This window comes from Pteronotus mesoamericanus, unplaced genomic scaffold (genome assembly GCF_021234165.1).
Source record: "Pteronotus mesoamericanus isolate MK-2021 breed Mesoamerican mustached bat unplaced genomic scaffold, CSHL_Meso_final contig_74, whole genome shotgun sequence".
In the NCBI taxonomy this organism is placed as follows: Eukaryota; Metazoa; Chordata; class Mammalia; order Chiroptera; family Mormoopidae; genus Pteronotus; species Pteronotus mesoamericanus.
The window spans coordinates 6,737,445-6,761,932 of NW_026555247.1; the positions used below are offsets into that span (position 1 = coordinate 6,737,445).

Consider the following 24,488-nt stretch of genomic DNA (forward strand, 5'->3'; position numbering starts at 1 on the left):
ATCAAATTTTTATTAGGCAGTCCTATTTATGCTCGATGTTATAAAACATTTTACAAATTTCCACATTCCATGCCCCGCCTCCGAAGGACAAACTGCATGAACAGCAAAGTCCGATCGTCTTCCTCAGTCTCTCCGCTCTCTAAACTTGCTACTTTCTGCCTCCCATTCCATCCAAGTTTAGCATTAACTCGGGAAATAATGAGCGAACGTAGAGAGCTTCGTTTGCTTGTTTATAGTCCACGAGGTCCAACTCAGATAACTGCATCCAGCGGATGTCTCCCGTAGCCAAGAAGAGAGGGAAAGTAAGGCGGCGCGCGGTCAAGGCAGACCCTGGCTAGAGAGGTAGCCACACCGAGCCTCTGCCCTGCCCGACACGGTCAAAAAGTCAACCAGCTCTGAGCCCCGAGCCCTGTGCTCGGAGCCCGGAGCAGCGGTCGGAAGTGCGACCCCCCGGAAGCGGCTAGAGGTGACTTAAGGCGGAGCCCAGGGCAGTGGCCAATCGGAAGCGACGGTCCCAGACCAGAAGGCGGAAGAGAAAAGGTCTAGTTCCGGACGCGGCGGCAGCCGCCGCCATCTGTCACCTCAGCTCCGGCTCCGGTTCGGGTTTGGACTCCGGCTTCGGCCCGGGCTCCCAGTCGCCCCTGACCGGCCTCCTGTCTCCTCGGCGGAGGCTGCTTCCTGGTCCTGCCACCTCTCTGCTCTGTCCTTGTCGCTGGTTTCTTTCCCCACATGGATCTGGTCGGAGTGTCATCGCCTGAACCAGGGACAGCAGCGGCCTGGGGACCCAACAAGGTGAGTGGCGGTCGGGGCAAATGCACCTGCCTTAGTTACCTGGGCTGGTTCTGTCTGAGGGCCCAAGAGGATGGCAGATGCCTAGGCGGCTCCGCAGGTGTCTCGGGAAGTTCTGGGCGAACCCCGGCGACTTCGGAAACGGGGGACGGGCGGCAGGGCCGCTGGGGTGGGAGTGGGGCAGGCGGGGAGGGGTCCCAGCCTGCCAGAGAGTTGGGGTCTCTCTCTAGGTCTGTCCCCTTGCTCTCTGAAACTTCGTAGCGTATTTGTGGGCAGGACTCGCTTAGAATCAGTGACGGTTGGGGGAAAGCAAGCACGGGCTTGTTTTGGACGGGCCAAGTGAGTCAGCCCCATAACACAGGAAGCCCGGCTGATGACAGTTGTTTCCTTAACGTGACAAGTGTGGTTATCCTACTTGGGCAATTTCTTGTGGGGTTTTTTTGTTTTTTGTTTTTTGTTTTTTAAGTAGTAAAAGATAAATGCAGGAGCACTCGTTTTCCACCCAGCCTAATACTGAGGTGCACTTCACATATTATAATAAGGTTATGAATTCTTGCCAGCCTGGTGCTGAAACATTTAAGCTTTTTTCTGCCATGGCCAACTCAACGTTTATTTCACACTTCACATTTGGCTTCTGGATTTCCGACTGCTCCTTTTCATGATACTTTCGCTAGAGGGATCAAAAGGCTCTTAGGCAATTTATTGAGGGTTTGCTTGAAAATAAGAGTGCTTCCAGTGGGATTTTGTGTTTGTCCCATTAAATTTGTGAAGGAATCCAACTTTTTTAGCTTAATATTTGTTCTTTACATGGCAACACAGAACTTTTTTTTTTTTTTTTTTTTGTCTAAAGGGTCACTTGTTAGTCTTATTGGATCTTCAGGCCAGATCTTCACAGAAAAAGGGGAAAATAATTAGCTACTAAGTAAAGGAAAATTAATTTTATGAAAGTTCTCATACAACTGTGGGTAGAATCTAAGGTATTCCATCGGCAACTGTGGCTACATCTCCATGTTATTTTGTGTATTTTTTTTCCTACTAAAGCCTTGTTTTTAAGTCCAAGATTAGTAGACATAAAAAGACAAAATCAGTACACAGATAGTAATTACTATATACATGTTAAATTCCTCCAGTTAAGCACTTACAGTAACTCATGAAAATGTCAAATGAGACAAATTTTACTCAGATTACCTAACTCAGAACAAATTTTACTTACAAAACTAATTCATTAATAAAATACTTGGTATCAGTCATATTTTCATTTAAGTATACATCATCAAATTTTATTTTTATCATTCAACAACAACAACAAACTGCCCTGGGTTTATTGATACTCTATTGAGAAAACATTTCACAGGCAAAAAAATTAGAAAGATGCTGCAAGTTTTACTTAATTCTTTCCTTCTCTAGCTTTTTGGAAGACCAAAGTGATTATAGAAGCATACATGGAGGAGGAGGAGTTTTGAGGAAGGTCTTGAAAAATGGAAAGAATGATAAAGGCCAGCAATTCTCAAGATTTTTTCAGTTGGAACTTCTTTACTCTTAAAGATCATTGAGGGCCTCAGAGAACTTTTGTTTATATTGGTTATTGATATTTGTAATATCAGAAATTAAACTGTAAAGTTGAAAAATGTTTATCATGTGATTTAAGTCATGTTAATATAAAAATATTTTTATATTAAGAAACTATTTTCCAAAACAAAAAAGAAATTAGTGAAGAGAGTAATATTGTTTTACATTTTACAAGTCTTTTTCATGTCTGACTTAATACAAGGCAGCTGGATTCTCAGAAACTCTTTTTCTTTCAGTCTGTTGCAATACGTTTTTGTTGAATATATGAAGAAAATCCAGCTTTATAGATACGTAGATTATAGCAGGTATAATCAAGGATAGGTAATGAGAGTACAGTAAACGTACTGAGACAAACTGAGTCAGTCTCTGAAAATTCACATCTATATCCTAAACCTACTACTTTAGAAAATATTGGAAAATACAAGAAAAGACACCCATATTTGAGTAGTCGTCAGAGTGATGCCGTATCTGATATAGACCTGGAAAAGTGCATTCTTGAAAGAATGAGCCTGGAAAAGACAGGGGATGTCTTAGTACTATTATGAAAATAATTTTGACCTCACAGACCCCCTGAAAGGGTCTTGGGGAACCCCCTCCCCCAGAAGTTCTGGGCAACCATTTATAAAACGCCAAACTGCTTTAAGGACAAAGAATGTTAGGGGATATTCCAAGAAGGCAGGAGTGGTTAACTGTGGGCAAAAGTGAGAAAGTGCATTGCTCTGTTGGAAAGGGAGCTGAAAAAATTAGTGGTACCCCTCAGAACTGTCAAGGTCATCAAAAACAAGGAAAGTAAAAAACTGACAGCCAAGAGGAAACGAAAGAGACATGATAACTAAATGTTGTGTGGTATCCTGGATAGGATCCTGGAATAAAAAAGGGACATTTGGGGAAAACTAAGGAAATCTGAATAAGGTAAGGACTTTAATTAATAATAATGTATATATAGTGGTTCATTAATTGTGGCAAATGTACAGTACTAATACAGAGGAAATTAGTTGTGGGATATTTGGGAACTCTGTACGATCTTTGCAATTTTTCTATAAATCTAAAACAACTCTAAAATTTAAAGTTTAAAAAAATACGTTAGTGTTATTTTACAGGACCAGATAACACTTTCCAGAGACTCTTGCCTTGAGAAATAAAATTACTCACTTAAAGTCTGTCTAGATTGTATCTTCTAGCTGCATGGGTTGATGAGGGACCTTCCTGTGGGTTATGGTTCTTTTGATTTGCTTCAAGCTGAGAACTGAATTTTTATGCGCCCCCTTCGTATTTGCTGTTTTTTATTTTACTTGATTCTATCCCCATAGTTTGCAGTAAATGCATTAAAAAAATAAAAGTGGGTTGAGCAGCTAGGGATGCGTCTTTAGGAGCTGGAAGGAAAAGGGGACCATTTCCCTCTAATCTGCCGCCAGCCAGGTGTGGGAGAATGTGGCAGTAGTGAAGAGCTCCAAGGAGCAGAGTTCAGTGGTGGCAGTTCCCCAGAGGAGAAGAAAACATGGCAGGTCTAAGGGTTCTTCCACAAAAGGGAAAGAATGAATTAGAGAGCTGATTATGGGCTTGATGTCATTTAGAGCAGAGTAACGAACTGGAAAGGATTGTGTGGGGTTCCCAGTCTTTCTTGGTGCCATGGGAGTTTATGTTGATAAAGGGAATAGTGGGAAGTGATGTTAGAGAGGATTATCTTCTTAGGGTTATTATTATTTTAACATTTAATACAGTTTTTCTGATTACAAAGAGTGTCTGATTTACTGAAGAGTTGCAAGGTGATGACAGGATTCCCCGCCATAAACTCCATGGTGCCCGTTCCTCAGAGGAGCTCCTGAGAATTTTCTAAGCCCGGCCTTGCGGTGGTAGACCCCTGTGCCTGTGGTGGGTTGTCCTCCACAGCTTGAAAAATTTTATGGAGGGCTTTTGACTTCTGGTTTGAAGAGTTTGGATGTGATCAAAGTATGGGAGTTGGCAGATGTTCGAAGTCTTATTTACCCTCGCCGAGGGAGGTGGCCCAGCTGAGCTGGCCCGCAGAGGTGCAGGAAGGGTACAGCTTTAGAGTCTAAGTCTCTGAGGAGCGAGAACAGCCGGATCGGGCAGGGTGTCTTGGTGCCCGCTGCGCTCTCTGCATTTCTCTTTCTGATTCAGTTTATTTTGGGAGTAGATAAACCTGTGCCTCAAAGTTACACAGTTACTGCCAATCATTTTTGCCTCTCCTAAGGAATTATCAGCTAATTTCACACATTAGTGGAATTAATTGACCTTGGTGAAAGGCCAGAAACACCAGAAGTGGATAGGCAAAGGGGCCGACTTTAAGGTGGAAAAAAGACTTTAGTAGTTGGAGTATGGAAAGGCACCAGACCTCTACAGCCTAGGGACAGCCTGACAGTTTCATGAAATAGCTACAGTGTTTCCTTTTGGCACACGTTCAGTTAGCGCTTCAGTGCCTCTTTCTTTCTGAAGCTCTAGGATGGGCTCTGAGAATGAGAAGACCCTGCCTTTCAAGAGGCCAGTGCTGTATTGTGGTTGATTCAGTAACTCTAGCCTAGTGATTGGTCCTGCTCAAACAGTACACAGTGGCGTGGAACCACAGAGGAAAGGGTAGAATTGAGACAGCCATAAGGAGGAGTTGTAAATCAGTTGGGGGAAATCGATAAAGAAGAAAAAGCATCAAGAGAGGAGAGCACATGTGAAGGTGTGGGAGAGAGTGTGCCACATTCAGCATAAGTTTGTGTTGCTTGAGCATAGGGTAAGGAGGTTTATTCAGACTGGGAAGTTAAATTAGGTCAAGTTGTAAAGGGCATTAATGGCTGAGGAATTTGGATTTTAGACTGCAGGCTGCCCAGCAGTTTGCTTATATCCCAAGACAAGATGATTAGGGAAGCCGTATAGCAAAATACTAAGTGTGCAGCCTCTTAGTCCTACTGCCTTGGTTCAGAGCTCAGCACTTTCATCTACCGAAACATCTTTCTGTGTCTCAGTTTCTAAATCTATAAAATAGAGATGATATTGTAACTGCTCAATTATTGCGTGGCTTAAATAATCTATATGTTTTGTATATTTAGTCAAGTGACTCAAATATATTGAATTACTGTCTTTTGTTTTACTGTTCGTCATTGTAATATGTGATTGACAATTCTAAGTTAGAAAATGCTGTCATTTGCCTTTTGGAACCCGGACTTTGAAACTGGTCAGACCAAGCATTTCTAGGCAGCATTATGTCTTCTACCAATGTAGGAGGAAGTCTGCAGAGTCCTGTGGCCAAAAGATTAGCTGTATTCTCCATGTTGCAGGGAACTTCAAGATTCCAGACCTCAAAATCCTCGCCAGGAGAGGGCTCAATCGCTAAGATCTGAGCGAGTGATGTCAACCCAGGCCTTGAGGAAACCTCCATGTTCTCTCCAGGTCAATTTGCAGTAGGCTAGTGTAGGTGTGTGCTGGGAACTGGGTGATCCACCTCAGGGTGAGACTAATAAAACTTGGTTCTGAGTCACTTAGGGACTGTTGTCACTTACCACGCTTACCACCCTAACAGCCCAACCCAAATAAATTCCTGAACTTCGGGGCTCTGGAACCTGAACCAGCAAGCCCTTAGGCCAGCTAGAAATCTGTTACTGGCTAAACTTGATTAAACAGTTTTGTTTGGCTAAAGCAATGTCATATGCTGTATTCTAAATTGGATACTCAGTGGTAGTTAAAGAATGAGTTTGGACTTTATCCTAAAGGCAGTGGGAAATACTGAAATAATGAAAGAGCTTTAAGTAAGGAAACTGGACCAATCAAATCTGCATTTTAGAAAAACCATTGTATTGTGGTGTGCTGACTGGAAACAAGCAGGACTGGAAGCAGAAAGATTAGTTAGGAGGCCCTTACAGTAGCTTGGTGATACCTTGGGGTAGAATTTTGGAAGGGGAGCTGGGCAAGTTCAAGAAAGATTTAGACATCTTATTTGATATTGATGGCCCTAATCACTAGACTAGCAAATACAATGGTTTGCTGGTGCTAAGTAAAGCTTGCTCCCTCAAAAATTAAGAATTGTGAAATATACCTACCGTTTGTATTTCAAGAAAGCCAAGATATTGCTGTCATTGAGGAAGGCTAACTGGGATAGCCATCTAAGAAGAGTTTCACAGAATATCACTTTGCTGTAGTTTTTTCATTTTGTCATTATTTTTGTTTTAGCATATCGTGAGAGAGACTGACACAGTTTTTACATGTAAAAGACTTACTTCATACATTAGAATGAGGTATAACTTCTAAGTCGGCTTTGAATTGTGCCAGTGGTTTAGTCTATTCCTATTAAAATCTGCATTGGAAGCCAAATTACAAACAGAAGGTTGTTTGGGGATCATGGAATTGTAGCAAAGGGCATTACGTGAACTCATTGGCTAGTGGGGTGATGCCGTGGTAGCCTGATGTTTCCCTTCAACTAAAAGGACACACCAAACAAGGTAGAAAGTGCTTCGGATTGTTTTAGTTTATACTTATCCTTGATTAGATTTGAGCTGGGAGATATTTTTACTTTGGGTTGATTTAACTAGTTTGATTCTTAAAAGATAACATTATTTCCAATTTTGAAAGATATTTTAATTTCAATATTATGAATTTAATTGTCTCCTTTTTTGTTTGTTTGTTTGTTTGTTTTAATAGTGTCCATGGGCTACCCCTCAAAATACATCTTGTTCTTTGGCTGATGTAATGAGTGAACAGTTGGCTAAAGAATTGCAATTAGAAGAAGAAGCGGCCACTTTCCCTAAAGTTACGTAAGTAAAATTCACGAAGAATCTATTTTGTCTAGCAGCTTATTATAACAAAGTTTTAGGATTTGAGAAGTGATTGTCATCACAAATGATTAAGAAATACATTTAGAAAAGCAATGCAGTAGAAAGAGCACTATACTGGGAGTCTACTGATATTTGAGTTTTGGTCTTAATTCTGTGATGAGTTTTCTGTATTATACTGGCCAAACCACTCTATTTCTTTGTGTTTTCGTTATTGAAACAGTTGATTCAGATGGTCTCCAAATTATCAAATAATGTTTCAATCAAATGTCTAGGTAATCTTTTTGTATAAATGCTATCTCTCCTTTAATCAGAACACAGAAGAAACGAACTCTGGGCCTGAGCATGGATTTTATTTTAGACCCTTTAGCTTTCTCTCAGAGCTTTCTTAACTCTAGCTGGTACTCTGACAGGTTCCTGTCACTAATCAGAGGGCAGCTGGGCAGGAGAAGATGCTTGGGTAAAGCTTTTTCTCCATTGTTTCTGTAGTACAATTTTTAACAGTGAAAAAGCACATCCTACTCTCATAATTGGTAGCATCTGTTTACATAAGCACAGTATATTAGTTTATATTGCCTTATTTTGAATAGTGTTGCTGAAGGACCATTTATTACTGGAGAAAACACTGATACTTCCAGCGACCTAATGCTGGCTCAGATGCTACAGATGGAATTTGACAGAGAATATGATGCACAGCTTAGGCGTGAAGAAAAAAAATTCAATGGAGATAGCAAAGGTACTATGACCTTATTGTGACAACTGCATTGGGTGGTAGAAAGTGCTTGTAAAGTGCTCCTAAATAAGTCTTCAACTATTTTTGCCTTTTAAGTTTCAATTTCCTTTGAAAATTATCGAAAAGTGCATCCTTATGAAGACAGTGATAGCTCTGAAGATGAGGTTGACTGGCAGGATACTCGTGATGATCCCTATAGACCAGGTATCATGCTTTTATTTGATGGGAACATAGGAAGACTAAGTTTACCAATGAATCCTTATGTTTTATATTTATCTTTAAGTCACATTTGGTAATTTACTGTTAGATTTGGTTATCTTTTCAGACAATATAGAATTTAGCAATTTAGTCTTTGCTATTTTTACATATGTGGCTTGTCTTAATTGCCTTTAGCAAAACCTGTTCCTACTCCCAAAAAGGGTTTTATTGGAAAAGGAAAAGACATCACCACCAAACATGATGAAGTAGTATGTGGGAGAAAGAATACAGCCAGAATGGAAAATGTAAGTTACAGAAAGGATTATCTCTGAATTGAGAGTTTTATTATAATAAGTTAAAAACATAGGATTCTAAATACAGTGTCTTAAATTTCTAAAAATATCTTTTGTCCTTTCAGGAGATGTTTTAGATGATAATATGGCAATGTCATGAAAACTCTTAGCCAATAATGAGAATATAATGTACCACAGAATAAAATTCTGTAATATTAAGAATAGTTTGATTTATATTGACTCTAAAATTAAGAAGTTCTCCGGAAAGTAATATGTATTTTTCAGCATGTTATTTTTCAAAAAAATGGCATCCCTACCCAATCACAGGTAACAGTGGTGATTGGGGGATAGGTATAGGAGAGAGAAATACTTTCTACTATATCCCCATTGTTGTTGTTGTTGTTGTTGTTTTAAGATTTTATTTATTTATTTTTAGAGATGGGGAAGGGAAGGAGAAAGAGAGGGAGAGAAACATCAATGTGTGTTTGATCAATAGGGTTGCCTCTCATGCGCCCCCTATAGGGGACTGGCCTGCAACCCAGGCATGTGCCCTCACTGGGAATCGAACCAGCCACCCTTTGGTCTGCAGGCCAGCACTCAATCCACTGAGTGACACCAGCCAGGGCTATATCCCCTGTTATACTTTTAAAGTTTTTTTTTATCTTGTGCCTGAACTACCCCTGAATTATTAGAAATAAAATGTAATGTTAAAAAAATAGAAAAAGGAAAAACCATTTTGTCTCTTTCATAAATATTTTGATTAAAATAAAACATTTAGACTTGAGAACACAAATACTTGTTAAGTAAACGTGTTATTAAATTCTAGAAACAGTCTAGATCTGACTAAAACAACCCTGTCCAACAGAATATCTGTGATTGTGGAAATATTTTATATCTATGCTATCTAATATTTTAGACATATATGAAAATGGAAATATAACTGAGGAACTGAATTATTTATTTTATAATATTTTAATTAATTTGACTTTAAATACCCACATGTGGCTAGTGGCTACTATATTGAACAGTGCAGCTCTAGAACATAATTGTCATGAGTGGGCATAGCTTGTGATACCAACCCATCCTCAGAAATAATTAATTTTGAAATTACATTTTTTGGTAAGATTTTGTATGGTCTGCAAAATGTAATCTCCTTTGTCTTATATAAAAGCAAGGTACAAAGCATATGCTGAAATACCTTAGTTTTTAAATGTGATTGGATGTCTTCTGTGCACAGAATAGAATAAACCTCTTCATTTGGGTTACAGTTTCTTAAATAGACTTGCTCCCCTTACTGTTGGGTTTATTTATGAGTCATTTTATCTTTTCTCTGTAATACCTATGGGTTCTACTTTCATAGCCTGATCATTTATTGAGTAGGAAACCTGTTTCAAGTAAATACGGATATCATTTTTTGTTTTTCCTGGTCCCATTTTAAAGTATTCAGATGCTAATTCTTCATTTTGGCAGTTTGCACCTGAGTTTCAGGTAGGAGATGGAATTGGAATGGATTTAAAACTATCAAACCATGTTTTCAATGCTTTAAAACAACATGCCTACTCAGAAGAACGTCGAAGTGCCCGCCTCCATGAGAAAAAAGAACATTCTACTGCAGTAAGTGATCTTACGTTTTCTTTTATATTATATTTTTTTAATGAGATTGATTTTTCAACTCAAAGATAAATAAAACCCAAGTAGCTTTGCTTATTAGACTTTGCAGATTTAATACAGTGGTTATTAATTACTTATCTAAACCTAATATTTCATTGGTCATAATTTGAACTGTACATTTTACATTGTATGTGAATGTTCTAAGGTTTTAAAGAAATTATGGCATATTAATAATTTGTAAGTCTCTAATATTTTACATTACTAAAGACAATGTCTAATACCTTGAGAATAAAGTAATTTTTTTTAAAGATTTGATTTAGTAATTTTTAGAGAGAGGGGAAGGGAAGGAGAAAGAGAGGAAGAGAAACATCAATGTGTGGCTGCCTTTTGTGCACCTCCTATAGGGGACCTGGCCCGCAATCCAGGCATGTGCCCTACCTGGGAATCGAACCATCCACCCTTTGGTTTGCAGGCCAGCACTCACTCCACTGAGCCATACCAGCCAGGGTGAGAATAAAGTAATTTTTAAACCTTTAGAAAAACAAACCAATGGTAAGTACACTAGAGAGCTGTTTAAACTTTGGAGATAAAATAAGATTTTGACTAAGCTAATGCTGGACTTTTAATGATTCTTTTAGATAGTCATTTCCAAAGACATTAGAATTAAAGTTACAGGAATGAACTGTATCTTGATATAAGTAAATAATAAAGGTTAAAAAAGTATGTATTTTGAATGTTTGATACTAGAAATGGCTCAGAAAATGTTCCATGATGAGCATTTTTATTTATAGTGCTTATCTCTTGCAGGAAAAAGCAGTTGATCCTAAGACACGTTTACTTATGTATAAAATGGTCAACTCTGGAATGCTGGAGACAATCACTGGCTGCATTAGTACAGGGAAGGAATCTGTTGTCTTTCATGCATATGGAGGAAGGTAAATGAGCAAAATACAATACCACCATGTTAACAAAAGCTTAGCCCCTTCTTCCCAATATGAATGGGTTCACACAAAATCAAAGTTAATTCTCCATGGAAAGCAGATTAACTTGAAAAGCATTATTGTAGAAAATCTAAACAACATAAGAATATAGAAAGAAAAACATAATCATCTTAATCCCATCATCCAGAGATAACCATTAATTTTGGGTAGACTCATTTACTCTTTTTTCTATGCATGTATTAATACTTTCTACTTTATTGTAATCATAACATAATCATACAGGCAGTTGTAAGTAGCAGAACAAAATCTGACCCTGGGTTTGTCTCAAAACCAATAGTTTTTTCATTGTGGGGCCTTTTGGTGCTGGGTCCAAGGGAACATGTTTAGATCAGTCACTGATCCGCCCCTTATAAACTCCAATCCCTACTTTAAGAAATACTGGTTTTACATAATGCTTATATTATTTGAGAAAACATCTTTAGAGATCTGTTATTGATTGATTGATTGGTTTTTAATTTAATCTTAGTTAATTTGCTGGGTTTTTTGTATTTTTTTTCCATTGCCATTTAGCCCCCTCATACCCTCCTCCCACCTGCAATCACCACACTGTTGTCCATGTCCGTAAGTCCTTTTCCTTTTTTCTTGAGCCCTATATCCCTTAAAATGCCCCATAGCTGTCATCCTGCTCTCTCTGAGTCTGTCTCTATTTTGCTTGTTAGTTCAGTTTGTTCATTAGATTCCACATAGGAGAGATTTTATGCTATTTAGATCTTACTCACTTCACTTTTGTTACAAGGGTTTAGATGAATAAAGAACTACATGAGGAAAAAAAATATTTTTAAAAGTAGAGCCTGTTTAGAGAGCATGCCAGGAATATGAAATCATCTGATTACTTACCATTGAAGTCACAGCAGGGCTTACTAGAAAAAGAAAAGGATTAAAAATGAATGTTAGGATGAAATAGTTCAACATTTTTCAAGCCATATGATCTGAAGCAAGTTATTAAACCTCATTTGTGTCATAGGATTTTTGTGGGGATAAATGAAGTCGTATTTGACATTACTTGGTATGCTAATCTTAATAATCACTTATTCTTCCTTACTTTAAGCTTTGTTACCCTCTTTCCAAATTTAGTTTGAGGGTTCTCTAAGCCCAGGCAAATACAGCCTAATGGCACATTATTCAAAATGTAAAGATTACTCATGGTAGAAATTAAAACTTCACAGAAAGGATTAAAATGAAAAATAGCCTTCATCTTACCAACTCTTGCCCCACAGATCTTTTTTTTTTTTTAAAGATAACTACTATTAACAATTTTAGCTCTAGTGTTTCAGAAATTTTTATGCATAGATCCCTTATTTTGTTTATATAAAAGAGATTGTACTCTATGTTCAGGATCTTAGTTTTTCAGTAATATGTCTTAGATCCTTCTATATTACTGGCTTACATCACCCAATTTTTATGGTAGTGCATTCCATTGTATGAATATACAGGAATATCCTTGTACCGAGGAATATACATAAGTAAATTTACCTTTGTATGCTTTTGCCAATATATCCTTAAGCTAAATTCCTAACACTAAAATTGATAGGGCAAAGACAATATGCACTTTTTGCTCCTTTTTGTTAAATAATGAAAGGCCTCACTGAATGGAAAGTACCATATTTGCACACTATTTGGGCCTCCGAATTGGCTACGTAGCAAGCAGTGTTTCTTGATTTCTTTTATTTATCGAAAATAATTTTTTTTTAATATCACACCAAGCCTATATAACATATTATCATACGCTGAGCAGCTTAAGAACAACACCCATGTATTACCTCATAGTTTTAGTTGATCACAGGTTTGGGCAGGCATGGCTTAGCTGGGCTCTCTGCTCAGGGTCTCACAGGGCTGCAAACTGAGTATTGGCTAAGCTATGTCCCTTTCTGGAGCTTGGTCCTATTCCCTTGGTACAGGGCAGTTCCTTGTAGCTGTAGGACTGAGGTCTCTATTTGCTTGTTGGCTGTCAGGCTGAGGCTGCTGTCAGCCTCTAGAGGCCCCTGCAGTTTATGGTTGTGTTGCCCTTTCGCATGGTAGGTCACTTGTTGAAAGCCAGCAGGAGAATCTCCCCCTTCAGTCAGTTAAGGCTGAGTCTTAGACAATGGAGGGTAATCCTGGGAATGACTATACCATCATCTTTGCCATATAATGTAAGCTAATGAAGGGAGTGGCCGAGCCGCCCACACGCAAGGGAAGGGGCCATTCAGAGTGTGTACACCTGGGGCTGGGATGCTAGGGGCCATTTTAGGATTCTGCCTACCACAGAGCTGTTCTGGTATCTGTTCTCCTCAGGTTAGCCTTGTAATCAACAGTCAGTTGAGTAGTAACTTATGCTAGATTTTTCAGGGAATAAAATGTGTTTTCTACTCTCAAAGAGCTTATGGTACAGGCAAGAAGAGAATATTACAGCAAGAATTGTTTAGTCAGTAAAAGATAATTACATAATAGACTACACAGCTATGTAAGTGAGACTTTGTAGTATGCGATAGTAATAGAGAACAGAGCAAGATAACTGCCAGTCAAGTTTAGAGAAGAAATCTGGATAAAGTTAGCTCTCAACCTGGATTTTAAAAATTGGCAAAACAAACAAACAAACAGTACTGAGTATAAAAAGTTAGTAGCAGAAGATATACACAATGCCATCTACTTAAATTTTTAGTCATACAGAAAAATTATATATGGAATTTTAAAAATAGATGCTTGTGTATGTGGATACTCATGTATGTATCTTTTTAAAAAGACTGCAAAGATGCTGTTCATGATGGTGATTACCTATGGAGGGTGGAATAATGAATGAAACTACCTGGGGTAGTTACCAAAGGGAACTTCAGCTTTATCTGTAATGTTTAATTCTCTAAAAAAAAAATTAAAGGACTGAGAATGGAGGATTGAAGTTCAGGCAGTGAGATTTAGAAGATATGTGTTTAGAGGTAAAAGGATATAAAACCATACAAGCAAACCAGAAATTGGTAAGGAGGGCCTTAAAAACTAGGCAGAGAGATGTGTAATTTTAAGAAACCAGGACTTTTTTTAGTAGGAGAATAAAAGATGAATATTGTAAATTGGAATCTATCCTAGAGACCTTCCAAGTAAGGAATCTCTTCAGTGGTGTTTCTGATAGGGCTTCACTTACCTTATGGTTAAGCTATTTCAGTGACAGCGAGCCTGTCATCTCGAAATCCAGAGATGTGTATAACATCTTTAAATTATTGGGAGTTTTTTTTCCTTGATAGACTCTATAATCTGTCTCCCTGGAAACTGACTCATCGATTCACCAAATATTTGTGGAGCTAGCACGTGCCAGGTACTCTTCCAAGAACTGGGGATATACCAGTGAATGGTACAAGGAAGGCCCCTGCTCCCATAGTTGTGGTTCCTCCCCCCACAACCTCCTTCTAAGGCAATAATAAATAAAAAATAACAGAGATGTGCTACGGTAGTTAAAATAAGGTGATGTCATAGTGACTGGTTGACTACTTTTTATAGTAGTACAGCGAAGGCCTCTCTGATGGTGACATTTAAACTGAGATTTGAACGACACATCTAGAATACAGTATAAAGATCAGGTGGAAGAACATTCTAGACTAGAGAACAGCTAGTGCTTACAATGCCTTAAGATAGGTACAAGCTTTGTAGCTTTGAGAGACTGGAGGAAAGTCAGTACTCTGGAGCACAGTATGTGAAGAAGAGTGAGGAGCTGGAGAAGTAAGCAGAGGTTAGAGCCTATAAGGCCAGGGTGATGAGCCTGCTCTTTATTTAAGTGTAGTGTGAACTAGAGCGTTGATAACGGGTTTTGTTTTTAAAAAAATTACTTTAGACTGATATGTGGAAAACGAATTGTAGCAGGGCAAGAGAAGAAGCAGTAAGACTAGTTTAAAAAGTTATTGTAATAGTTTAAATGAGAGATAACAGGGGTTTGAACTAAGGAGATGGTAGCAAAAATGAAGACAAGGCGACCATTTGTATGTGTCTTGAAGGTAAGAGTCAATAATATGTGCCGTTGGATTGGATATGGGGTTTGAGAGGGTGGATTCTTGGCTAGAGCAGCCAGCACAAGCCCAGGGGAGGGCAGGTTTAGGGTGCAGTTATCAAGAATTTTGTTTTGGACATGTCAACTTGGAGATTCCTGCTAGACATCCAAGTGGTGTCAAGTATGGATTATGTAAATGGACCTGAAGTTCTGGGGAAAGTCAGAACTGAGGATAGAAATGTAGGAGTTACCCATATAGGGAAGATATTTAAGGCCATAGGGCTAAATGCAATTTCCCAGGGAGAGAAGGCAGTTACTTAGAACCAGTTGGATTACTCTCATCATCTGTGGCTAACTGGAGGAGGAGGAGTAAGCAGGGAAAATATGCTACAGAGGGAGGAGGTTGGGAGTTTGAGTCAGATTCTGCCTTCTGGAAATACAGTTCCTTACTTTTACAGATTAAAGCTCCTTCAGATATTTAAAGGTCAATATTGTTGTCTCTTCTTCCATCCTCCATTTCATTCCACTGCCACCGCCATGATTCAAACCCTTTCAGTGGCTCACTGTTGTGGGACCATTGCATTAGCATGCTAGGTAGGCCCCACACCTCTCGCTGCCCCTGCTCCCTCTGGTCCTGACGTTGTCATTGACATGCTATCATGAGGTATGGCAAGCCCTTGGTGATTCCTGTCACCTTTGGGAATACATCCAGGCTTCTCACCAAGGCGGTCAGAGCTCTTTACAAATCTGCCTCCATCCCGTTCCTTCAGTCTGACTTCCTTCATTTCTTATCGTTAGCCAAGTCTTAACTGTAGTATTTGCTTCTCAGACACGTCCTGTACTTTCCTACGTCTCCTGTTGTTAATACTGTGACTGTACTTGTTCATATTCCACCCATTTTCCTGGTTCTGTTTCAGATGTTGCCTGTGCCATGCAGCCTTTCCTAATTTTTCTAACCCAAAGGGACCTGTTCTTTTCATATACTCCCTTTTCATTCTACCCTGGCCCTCCTTGTGCACTCACAGGGCAGCGACCCCTTCACCCATTTCACTGTTAGCAGTGAAAGAGACAACTTTAAAAAACTGTTGCATTGTGTCGCTTTTATTGAATTTTGCCCCTGAACTATGCCAGGTAGACTGTCCCATTTGAAAGTGTATAAGTCTTCATCATTCCTTGAGTTTGATTCCATAGTCATTAAGTGAAGGTTATATTATGGATTGTTGAATACTGGTTGACAATTTATTTGAAAGTGTGTTTGATTTAAAAAACCAAAACCTAAGGTTTTATTAAGACCTAAAACTTGAAAGCCTAAAAAACAAAAACAAGACTTGTCATTTTCAGAGAAGTTAGATCTACTCATGTATCACAGAATCTTTATTTGAAATTGTTTTCCTTGTGACCTGACAACTTATACTGACTTAATTTTTTTTTCTTCCATTTAGCATGGACGATGAAAAGGAATGTAGTAAACATATACCTACAGAATGTGCCATCAAGGTATTTAAAACAACCCTCAATGAGTTTAAGAATCGTGACAAATATATTAAAGATGATTTCAGGTTTAAAGATCGCTTCAGTAAACTAAATCCACGTAAGATCATCCGAATGTGGGCAGAAAAAGAAATGCACAATCTCACAAGGTAAAGAAAGTCATTGTGCTAGAAGTAATCTTGGGTATTTACCTTTTTGTATTAGGCCTATTAACCAAGCAAAAAAAAATCTATACTTTCTTTTAAATTGTTTTGTAGAAATTATGAAAGGCCTTGAAATTCTAGTATTTGATAAGGCTTTCTATAAAAAACATTTCTATGTATATAAGTATGAATTTATATTTTTAGGGTAAATAAGCCATTTTCTTTTTTCTTTTCCCAGTAAAGTTGCAGGGAAATGAAGTCATTTTCTGCCTAAGATATTTTGTCATATATCTATGTGCAATCTTTTAGCATCCTCCAATTAGGCTTATTATAAATAATAGTTTCCTTTTTTTGTTTCAGAAAATGTTTTTTACAAGTAATGTTTGTTAATTTAGTGGGGGTAGAGTCTTACTTGTCAAACTGAATTTTGCTTTAATTTGTTTCTCAATTCTGTAAGCAGAATTTATCAAGGAATTTATTAACCAAGTAACTGAGTAATAATCTTACTCATTAATAAACCTTCCCATATCTTAATCTTATTAAAAGCTTATTTTTAGTTTATTTTTTCTAAAGATGATTGCTTTCAAATGTAATATCCATATTTATTAGTAGCAAAATTCTTCTATTCAGTAGGACTTCTACATACAGAATAATTTCCTAAGATGTCTTGCTGGCCTCCAGTCTCTTCTGTACTACTGAGATCTCACTTCCGCCTTTCTAAAAATTTTTCAACAGCCCTGTAGTCTTTAGTGTCGAGTTCAAATTCCTTTTGTGATGTAGAGCCTACCTGTCACTATAGCCGCAATGCACGTTGCACTTCCTACTATTTAGGATCCAGCTGTGTTGACTTTGTATATTTCCTCAAATGGACTGTGCTCTTGAACACCTCCATGCATTTCCACAAGCAGCTTCCAACCTTAGAGCAGCATTTTCCCACCCGGTCTTAATCTGGCTAATTCCCATTCACCGAGTTTTTCTAAGCCTTCCTCAATGTTGCATGCTCCCGTGGCTCCTATCCCCACCTCTGCCAGTGCATGTACCATCCCGTACTGTAATCATCTCCTCACCTGTCTGTCATTTCCACCATTCCATGCGCATTCTTACATCTCTAGGGTAGGATGTGCCGGATCATTGTAGGCCCTTTTGAATAAGTAAAATATTCTCTTCCTTCTGATCTTTACATTCTTAATCGTTTCTTTCTGTATAGAATGCAGAAAGCTGGAATTCCTTGTCCAGAAGTTGTGCTACTCAAGAAACACATTTTAGTTATGTCTTTCATTGGCCATGATCAAGTTCCAGCTCCTAAATTGAAAGAAGTAAAGCTCAATAGTGAAGAAATGAAAGAAGCCTACTATCAAACTCTCCATGTAAGTCATGCCTTTGAAAGCATTCACACCAACTTTTACAAATATTTTCCCTAAACTTTAAAAAAGTTTCCTAAAACAGTATTACTTTATGGTGATGTAATAAAAACAAACTGAAGCTTGTGAAGGAATGTTAACTTTGAATCAGAGTTGTCTTTATACCGCTATGTGTATGTCTTGGGTCATTTTAAAAAAGCAGACGTATGAAGCAAGTGAAGGCTCAATTGTTAGCATCAGTGACATAGGAGCATGACACTATTATTCACTAAACTTTATTAAATAAAATTTAACATTACTGCATTTAGCAGTTATAGTGCCTTATTGATTTTTATGTCTTCTTGAATGATACTGCTGTAACTGCTTAGGAATTACTTTTCTGGTTGGGATATTCAGGGGAAGCACTTTTGGACTCATTATAAGAAAGTGAAGCTGAAAACCTAAGATGATAGGAAGCGGTTTCTCCATCTGTGTCCGTTTTAAACTTGGAAGGTACACGTCAGGAATCTTGAGGAAGCTATTTATGCTTTAGGGCAGTAACTAAATTCAGTCTGAGGTACTTCTAGCTTAAGAAAATGCTCCCAACATTGTTGTTATTTTTCTGTATTGTTTAACTGAATAGTGGAGAAACATGTGCTTTTTACATAGCCTCTGCATGGAGCTCTTATGTTGTTCAGCACTTGATGTGAATACAAAAGTGTTATACAAGCTAATTTTCTGAATATGTTTATTGATTTTGGAGAGAGGAAGGGAGCGAGAGAAGGAAAGAAACATCAAACACACCAATTGGTTGCCTCCCATATGTACCCCAACCAGGGATGGAACCTGCAACCTACGTATGTGCCCTGACTGAGAATCCAACTCCCAATCTTTTGGTGTATGCGATGCTCCAACTAACTGAGCCACCCAGCCAGGGCACAAGTTAATTTCATAAGATACAGCTAGGGAGATAATCCAACTTTCTTTGCCTCCAATAGGACAACATTCAGAGGAAAATCAGAGTACTTTGCTGCCTTCTTTTTTGGTGATAGGGTGGCTGGGAAAGAGATGAAGCTGTGATGTGCCTTTTCTGTTTGATTACATTAAGGGTGGGAAACAGCATTAACACTGATGTCTACTAAAAGGCTAGCGCTCACCACCCATAATGTATATATAATGTCAGTTTCTCTTTCCTCCTCTATCTGGCAGGAAGTACTTTTTAACCTTGGAATTATATACATCCCACAGACATCTCCATGCACCATTTGCCCTTTTATGAAGGGTAATGCTAACTCTCCTGATTAGTTACCATACACACATGGCTGCTCTCTTACTCGTAGAATCCAGGTCTGCCCCTTGGCCTCCAGATCTCATCGTTCCGACATGGACAAGGAATTATAGAGTGTCACACATTTTATCCCCTCCATTATCTCACTCTTTCACCACCCTACCTTGGAAAAAAAAAGCCTGGTCCTAGCCTGTACAGAGAGGAAGTAAGCTCTTTACCCTAGTCTTGATTTTTCTGTGTACTGTTGGTTAGCACAGACATTTTACTTGTACTGGTATATTGGAATTGTCTCTTCCTTTCCTAAATGCCTGCCTCACCTCCTCACAGTTGATGCAGCAGTTATATAATGAATGCACACTCGTCCATGCTGACCTCAGTGAATATAACATGCTGTGGCATGCTGGGAAGGTAAGGAGCATATTTTGTTAATGTTTAGATTAAATGACTTGATGTAAATTATTGAAGGTTAATCACTGTATGTTCTGCATTTAAATAGGTTTGGTTGATCGATGTCAGTCAGTCTGTAGAGCCAACCCATCCGCATGGCCTGGAGTTCTTGTTCCGTGACTGTAGGAATGTCTCACAGGTAGGCATGTAAGATATTCTTAGAAATTGAAGGAAGGATTTGGTTACTGGTTGCCTTCAAGATAAAGATACAAAGATCAATTTGTCAGATTTTATTTTTAGCAAGAATTTGATTGTTTGCTTCACATTTGAACCATTGAATTAAATTTCCAATAAAGGAAGTTTTTATTTTGGCTCCAAGTATTTAAATAGTCCAGTAGACATTTAATGCATGCTCAGTGCTTAAAGAGCTGCTGCATGGAGGAAGCCTGCATGCTTACTGTCATTGTTATTATCATTAAAAGGACAGTATCTTAGTGGTACAGTGTGTGATCAGTTAGGGAAGGTAAAACTTAGTAATCACAGAGTTGGGTTGTTTGCTCTTTCTAAAGGAAACAAATTGTTAGCAACAGATTTCAGACAGTAATGATCTTTCTGAATGATAGAGTAACTTCATATTGGAAATAACTTCTGTGCCTGCTTGGCAGTTTTAATTCATGGGATTTAGTGAATATTTTGAGTGTACACATTCAAAGTATACTGAACAATTTTATAAACCAGTCATTTTTACAGCTTTAGAAGGTGCAAGCTTAATCCAGCTAAAGACTTGTGACAGACTTAGCTCAGAAGACAGGCGGAGGTGTAAGAGAGGACAAAGAACAAGCAGCAGCTGAGCATAGTTAAACTTGAAGTGAGAAAACCTGTGGTTTAACAATTGTGGGAGGAATTCAGTGGTCTTACAAGTATACTATTCCCTGTTTTTAGAGAACTTTGCTGATATATCTTACTGAATTTCTTATATTTCTTTTACTAGTTTTTCCAGAAAGGAGGAGTAAAAGAAGCCCTTAATGAACGAGAACTCTTCAATGCTGTTTCAGGTTTAAACATCTCAGCAGATAATGAAGCTGATTTCCTAGCTGAGGTAAGCTTAGCTGTTCTTCTCCTTGCTGGTAATAGAGTACTGAATAGTGTAGATAATTGAAACCCAGGGCTAATTCTATCTTTCCCTCCCCTCAAAAACAAAATGAATTTGAAATTTTTCTTTCCTTGAGATATTTTTGGTCCATTCCAGGCTTAAACCCTAAGATAGACATAGCAAAACACTTCTTTGAGAGTTCACAGTTTGGTTGAGATGGACAAATAACACATTTCCAGTACACTGTATTTCTCCTATTTTATAAAGTTAACTGTTGGAACACTCTGGGTGAAACAAAAATTGGTAGCGCATGGTCCCTGCTTTTAACTGAACGTAGAAAATTCGCAACAGCCATTCTCAGAAATACCCAGTCATTATAACATGGATCTGTAGAACCATAAAAAAAAAAATCTCCCTCCAAAGAATGTATCTTAAAATTGAACAAAAACTAAAAAGCGAAGCAGCAGCCAATTATTTCCAATAGTATGCCAAAGCAGAGAATAATTACCAACTCTGTTCTAGACCTGCCCTGTGTGACTTGAATTTGGCAAGCTGGAGTCTAAGGCCAGAGGAGAAGTACTAGAAAGATGGTAAATCTAACTTCTAATTCAGTACAGTTGCACAGTAAATAGGTGTTACCATTGCTGAATGAATGCTGGAAAATCCTTTTCCTGTTCCCTGGAAGCTTTATAGAGTACATAGTAAGAGATATCTTGATTCCAATTGCTAGGTTGATAGAGATAACTAAATACTGACCCTGATGATATAACCAATTAAAAACACACTTGTATGTGTCATGCTATAATATATATGTATGTGACACACTGTAATCTGTGTCACATACTGTAATTCTAATACATGGCCAGCATCATTAGGAGTGACCTTGTTTTAAGAGAGTAAGCATACTGGCTCAATCTAAAGTACAGTTTCTGTGAAATAGGATACTGACAAATGGTATTAATTTTGTAGATTGAAGCTTTGGAGAAGATGAATGAAGATCATGTTCAGAAGAATGGAAGGAAAGCTGCTTCATTTTTGAAAGATGATGGAGGTCCGTCAGTCCCTTGTGATGAATAGCACCAGCACCCACTGCTTCCAGTGTTAACACAGCAGTGATCGCCAGCTGCCAATGCCAAATGAAGTTATGGGTGCCTGGAAAATACCAAAACGTGAGGCGTGTACAATGGTGCTCTGTGTTTTTTTCCCCTTGTAACCCACATGCCAGAGTGTGGAATTTTTAGCTCGGCATTGAGAGAATAAAATGTCACTACCTCTCATCTTATGAACAGGATAATATAATTCTTTAACAGCTACAGGCTATCTGGCTGAAATCAACCTAATTTTACAAAATTCATGGTTTTGATGAAAATTTTTAAAACTTACGTAATATTTCCATATATGGGAGGAAAGACAGATGTGTTTACAAGGTAGGCTTTTATTACAACATACTTGCTCTGATCACCTCCCTGCTTTGTGTTTCATCTTTCCTCAGTTATTTTATTGGCCTGAAATTAGTCCTTCTCAATTTTTTTTCCGATTGTGACCATGATTCGAAAGGAAAGTATCTTATTTTAGTAAGTGTTATGAAGGAAAATCTGGTTTCAGAGTGGTTGATGGAAATACGCATAAGCAAAATACTTTTTAGTGGTACATCATGACTATAAACTGAATTCTTCTTTTCCATGGTCATATCCAAGAAAAGGCATCATAGGTTTCCGAAAGGTATATAGGATCTTAACCATCCAAATTTTTAAAATTTAACTCTCAGCATTTCTACATTTAGGTGAAATGGATAGAATGTAATGGTGCTGTTGTTCTGCATTTATAATGAAAATGTAAGTTATCTGGAAGGGCAGAATATAAGGTATAACTCTGTTTCACATATTTTAATGAAGTCAGTAAACAAAGTTCAGTTTACATTTCACTCAAACTATATATTTACTGATTCATTTTGAGAGAAATATAGCAAGCTAATTAGAAATATTTAATAGTCAAATGATGAACACTACCTTTAAAACAAGTTTGGTACCAAATTAACCAACTCATTTAAACTATCTGACCTCACTTTTAGCAATTTTTAGTACTGGCTGGACACCGCTTCTTAAATAAACCAAGCACTGTACCAGAAAAGTACATTGGCTCTGTTAAGATTGAAGTGCATTAACTATAGTGTGATCATTCCTCCTATTACTGATTTCAGATTGGAACCACTAGAGACCCAATCTGGTAACAGAAAGTAAGAATCTAAACATTATTTACACTTGAACGCTTCTCCTTTAACATTATTTAAAAATGCCAAATATGTTCTTTCTAGAGATATATTTATTTTTGTTTCTGTTGTATAACTTTTAACTGCATTGTAGAGAAGTGTGATTTGGGGTAGATACTTAAATTACATTTCTGAAATGTCTACTACTCTGAAACAGAGATTTCAATGACTGGTGATTATTGGCTTTACAGAAATTTCAGAGGCCTGATTTTTAAAAACCATTAACCATTTAAAAAAATTTTGTTTTGTTTTCTGACATACTCTGTTTGTCTAAGAGCAGCAAACCATTGCTGTTTGGCATTCTTGGAGTGTGCTGTGAACATGCTTTTTAAGAAATTAAAAATGAAGAGATCATTTTAGAATTGGTTCTTTGTGTGGTTTCTTCCTGTTCTTATGTTAACTTATGTCCTGGCACCAAGTTGCTCCTTCTGCATAAAATTAAGCAGTACCACTTTAAGCAGTTTTTTCCCCTGAACTTCTCTTACTTAGATTTCACTTTCAGATGACCAACTTAACTCTACAAATAGGTTTTTCCCCTCCTATAGGTCAGATAGTAAATTTTCAACATATTGGGGGAAAAAAGTGGAAAACAGTTTGCTGAAGAATAAATACATTCCCTGGCCAGGTAACTTGGTTAGAGCATCATCACAATACACCAGTGTTGTAGGTTTGATCCCTTGTCAGGGCACATACAAGGATCAACTAGTGAATGCATAAATAAGTGGAACCACAAATCGATGTTTCTCTTTCTAAAATTAAAAAAAAAAAAAAAGTAAATAAAGAATAAATACAAATGGGGAAAAACACATAAAATATGGAAATAATAATATCTTGCCTCACTTCCTTTTTTTAAAATCCTTACCCAAGGATATATTTATTGATTTTTAGAGGGGAAAGAGGTGGGGGAGAGAGAGAGACATCAATTGGTGACCTGACACCCTCTGGCTGGGGATTGAACCAACAACCTAGCTATGTGCCCAGACCAGGGATTGAACCTGCAACCTTTTGGTGTAGGGGATGACACTCCAACCAACTGAGCCACCTGGCCAGGGCTGCCTCACTTGAATGAAAGTGAATAATAAAATAAGATAACAGAATAAAGATGACTAGGGAATTTTTATCTCAACAAGATAATTTATTTCCAGTTTCATCTTTATAAAGTCATTTTTTTGTGCCTACAAAATTAAGCCATGCATGCTCATTTGAATTCAAATATTACAGAAATCCAGAAATGCTAAGTAAAAGTCCCTTGTATTCTAAAAACCACTGTTTATAGTGTGGTGTACATCCCTGCCATTTTTCCTCCCTCAGGATATGTTATTCTCTCTCTTTTTTAATCCTCACCTGAGGACATGCTTATTGATTTTAGAGAGAGGGCAAGGGAAGGAGAAAGAGAGGAGGAGAAACATTGATCAATTGTCTCTTGTACATGCCTGACCAGGGTCTGAACCTGCAACTTAGGCACGCACCCTGACTGGCAATCGAACCCACTGCCTTTTGGTTCTCCAGCCAACTGAGCTACAGCAGCCAGGGCTGCTGTTCTCTTTAAAAAAAAAAAA

At 38.0% G+C, this 24,488-nt stretch overlaps 1 protein-coding gene across 1 annotated transcript; it reads left to right on the forward strand.

Annotated features, from left to right (window-relative positions):
• The first annotated feature begins 516 nt into the window (after window positions 1-516).
• Window positions 517-23,344, forward strand: RIOK3 (RIO kinase 3). The gene is made up of 13 exons (XM_054583449.1): window positions 517-792; window positions 7,000-7,112; window positions 7,721-7,866; window positions 7,960-8,067; window positions 8,257-8,366; window positions 9,825-9,968; window positions 10,773-10,900; window positions 16,361-16,558; window positions 17,760-17,919; window positions 19,508-19,588; window positions 19,677-19,766; window positions 20,559-20,666; window positions 21,630-23,344. The coding sequence occupies exons 1-13, from the start codon at window positions 730-732 to the stop codon at window positions 21,735-21,737; spliced, it is 1,557 nt and encodes a 518-aa protein (XP_054439424.1). The 5' UTR covers window positions 517-729; the 3' UTR covers window positions 21,738-23,344.
• Window positions 23,345-24,488: the final 1,144 nt, after the last annotated feature.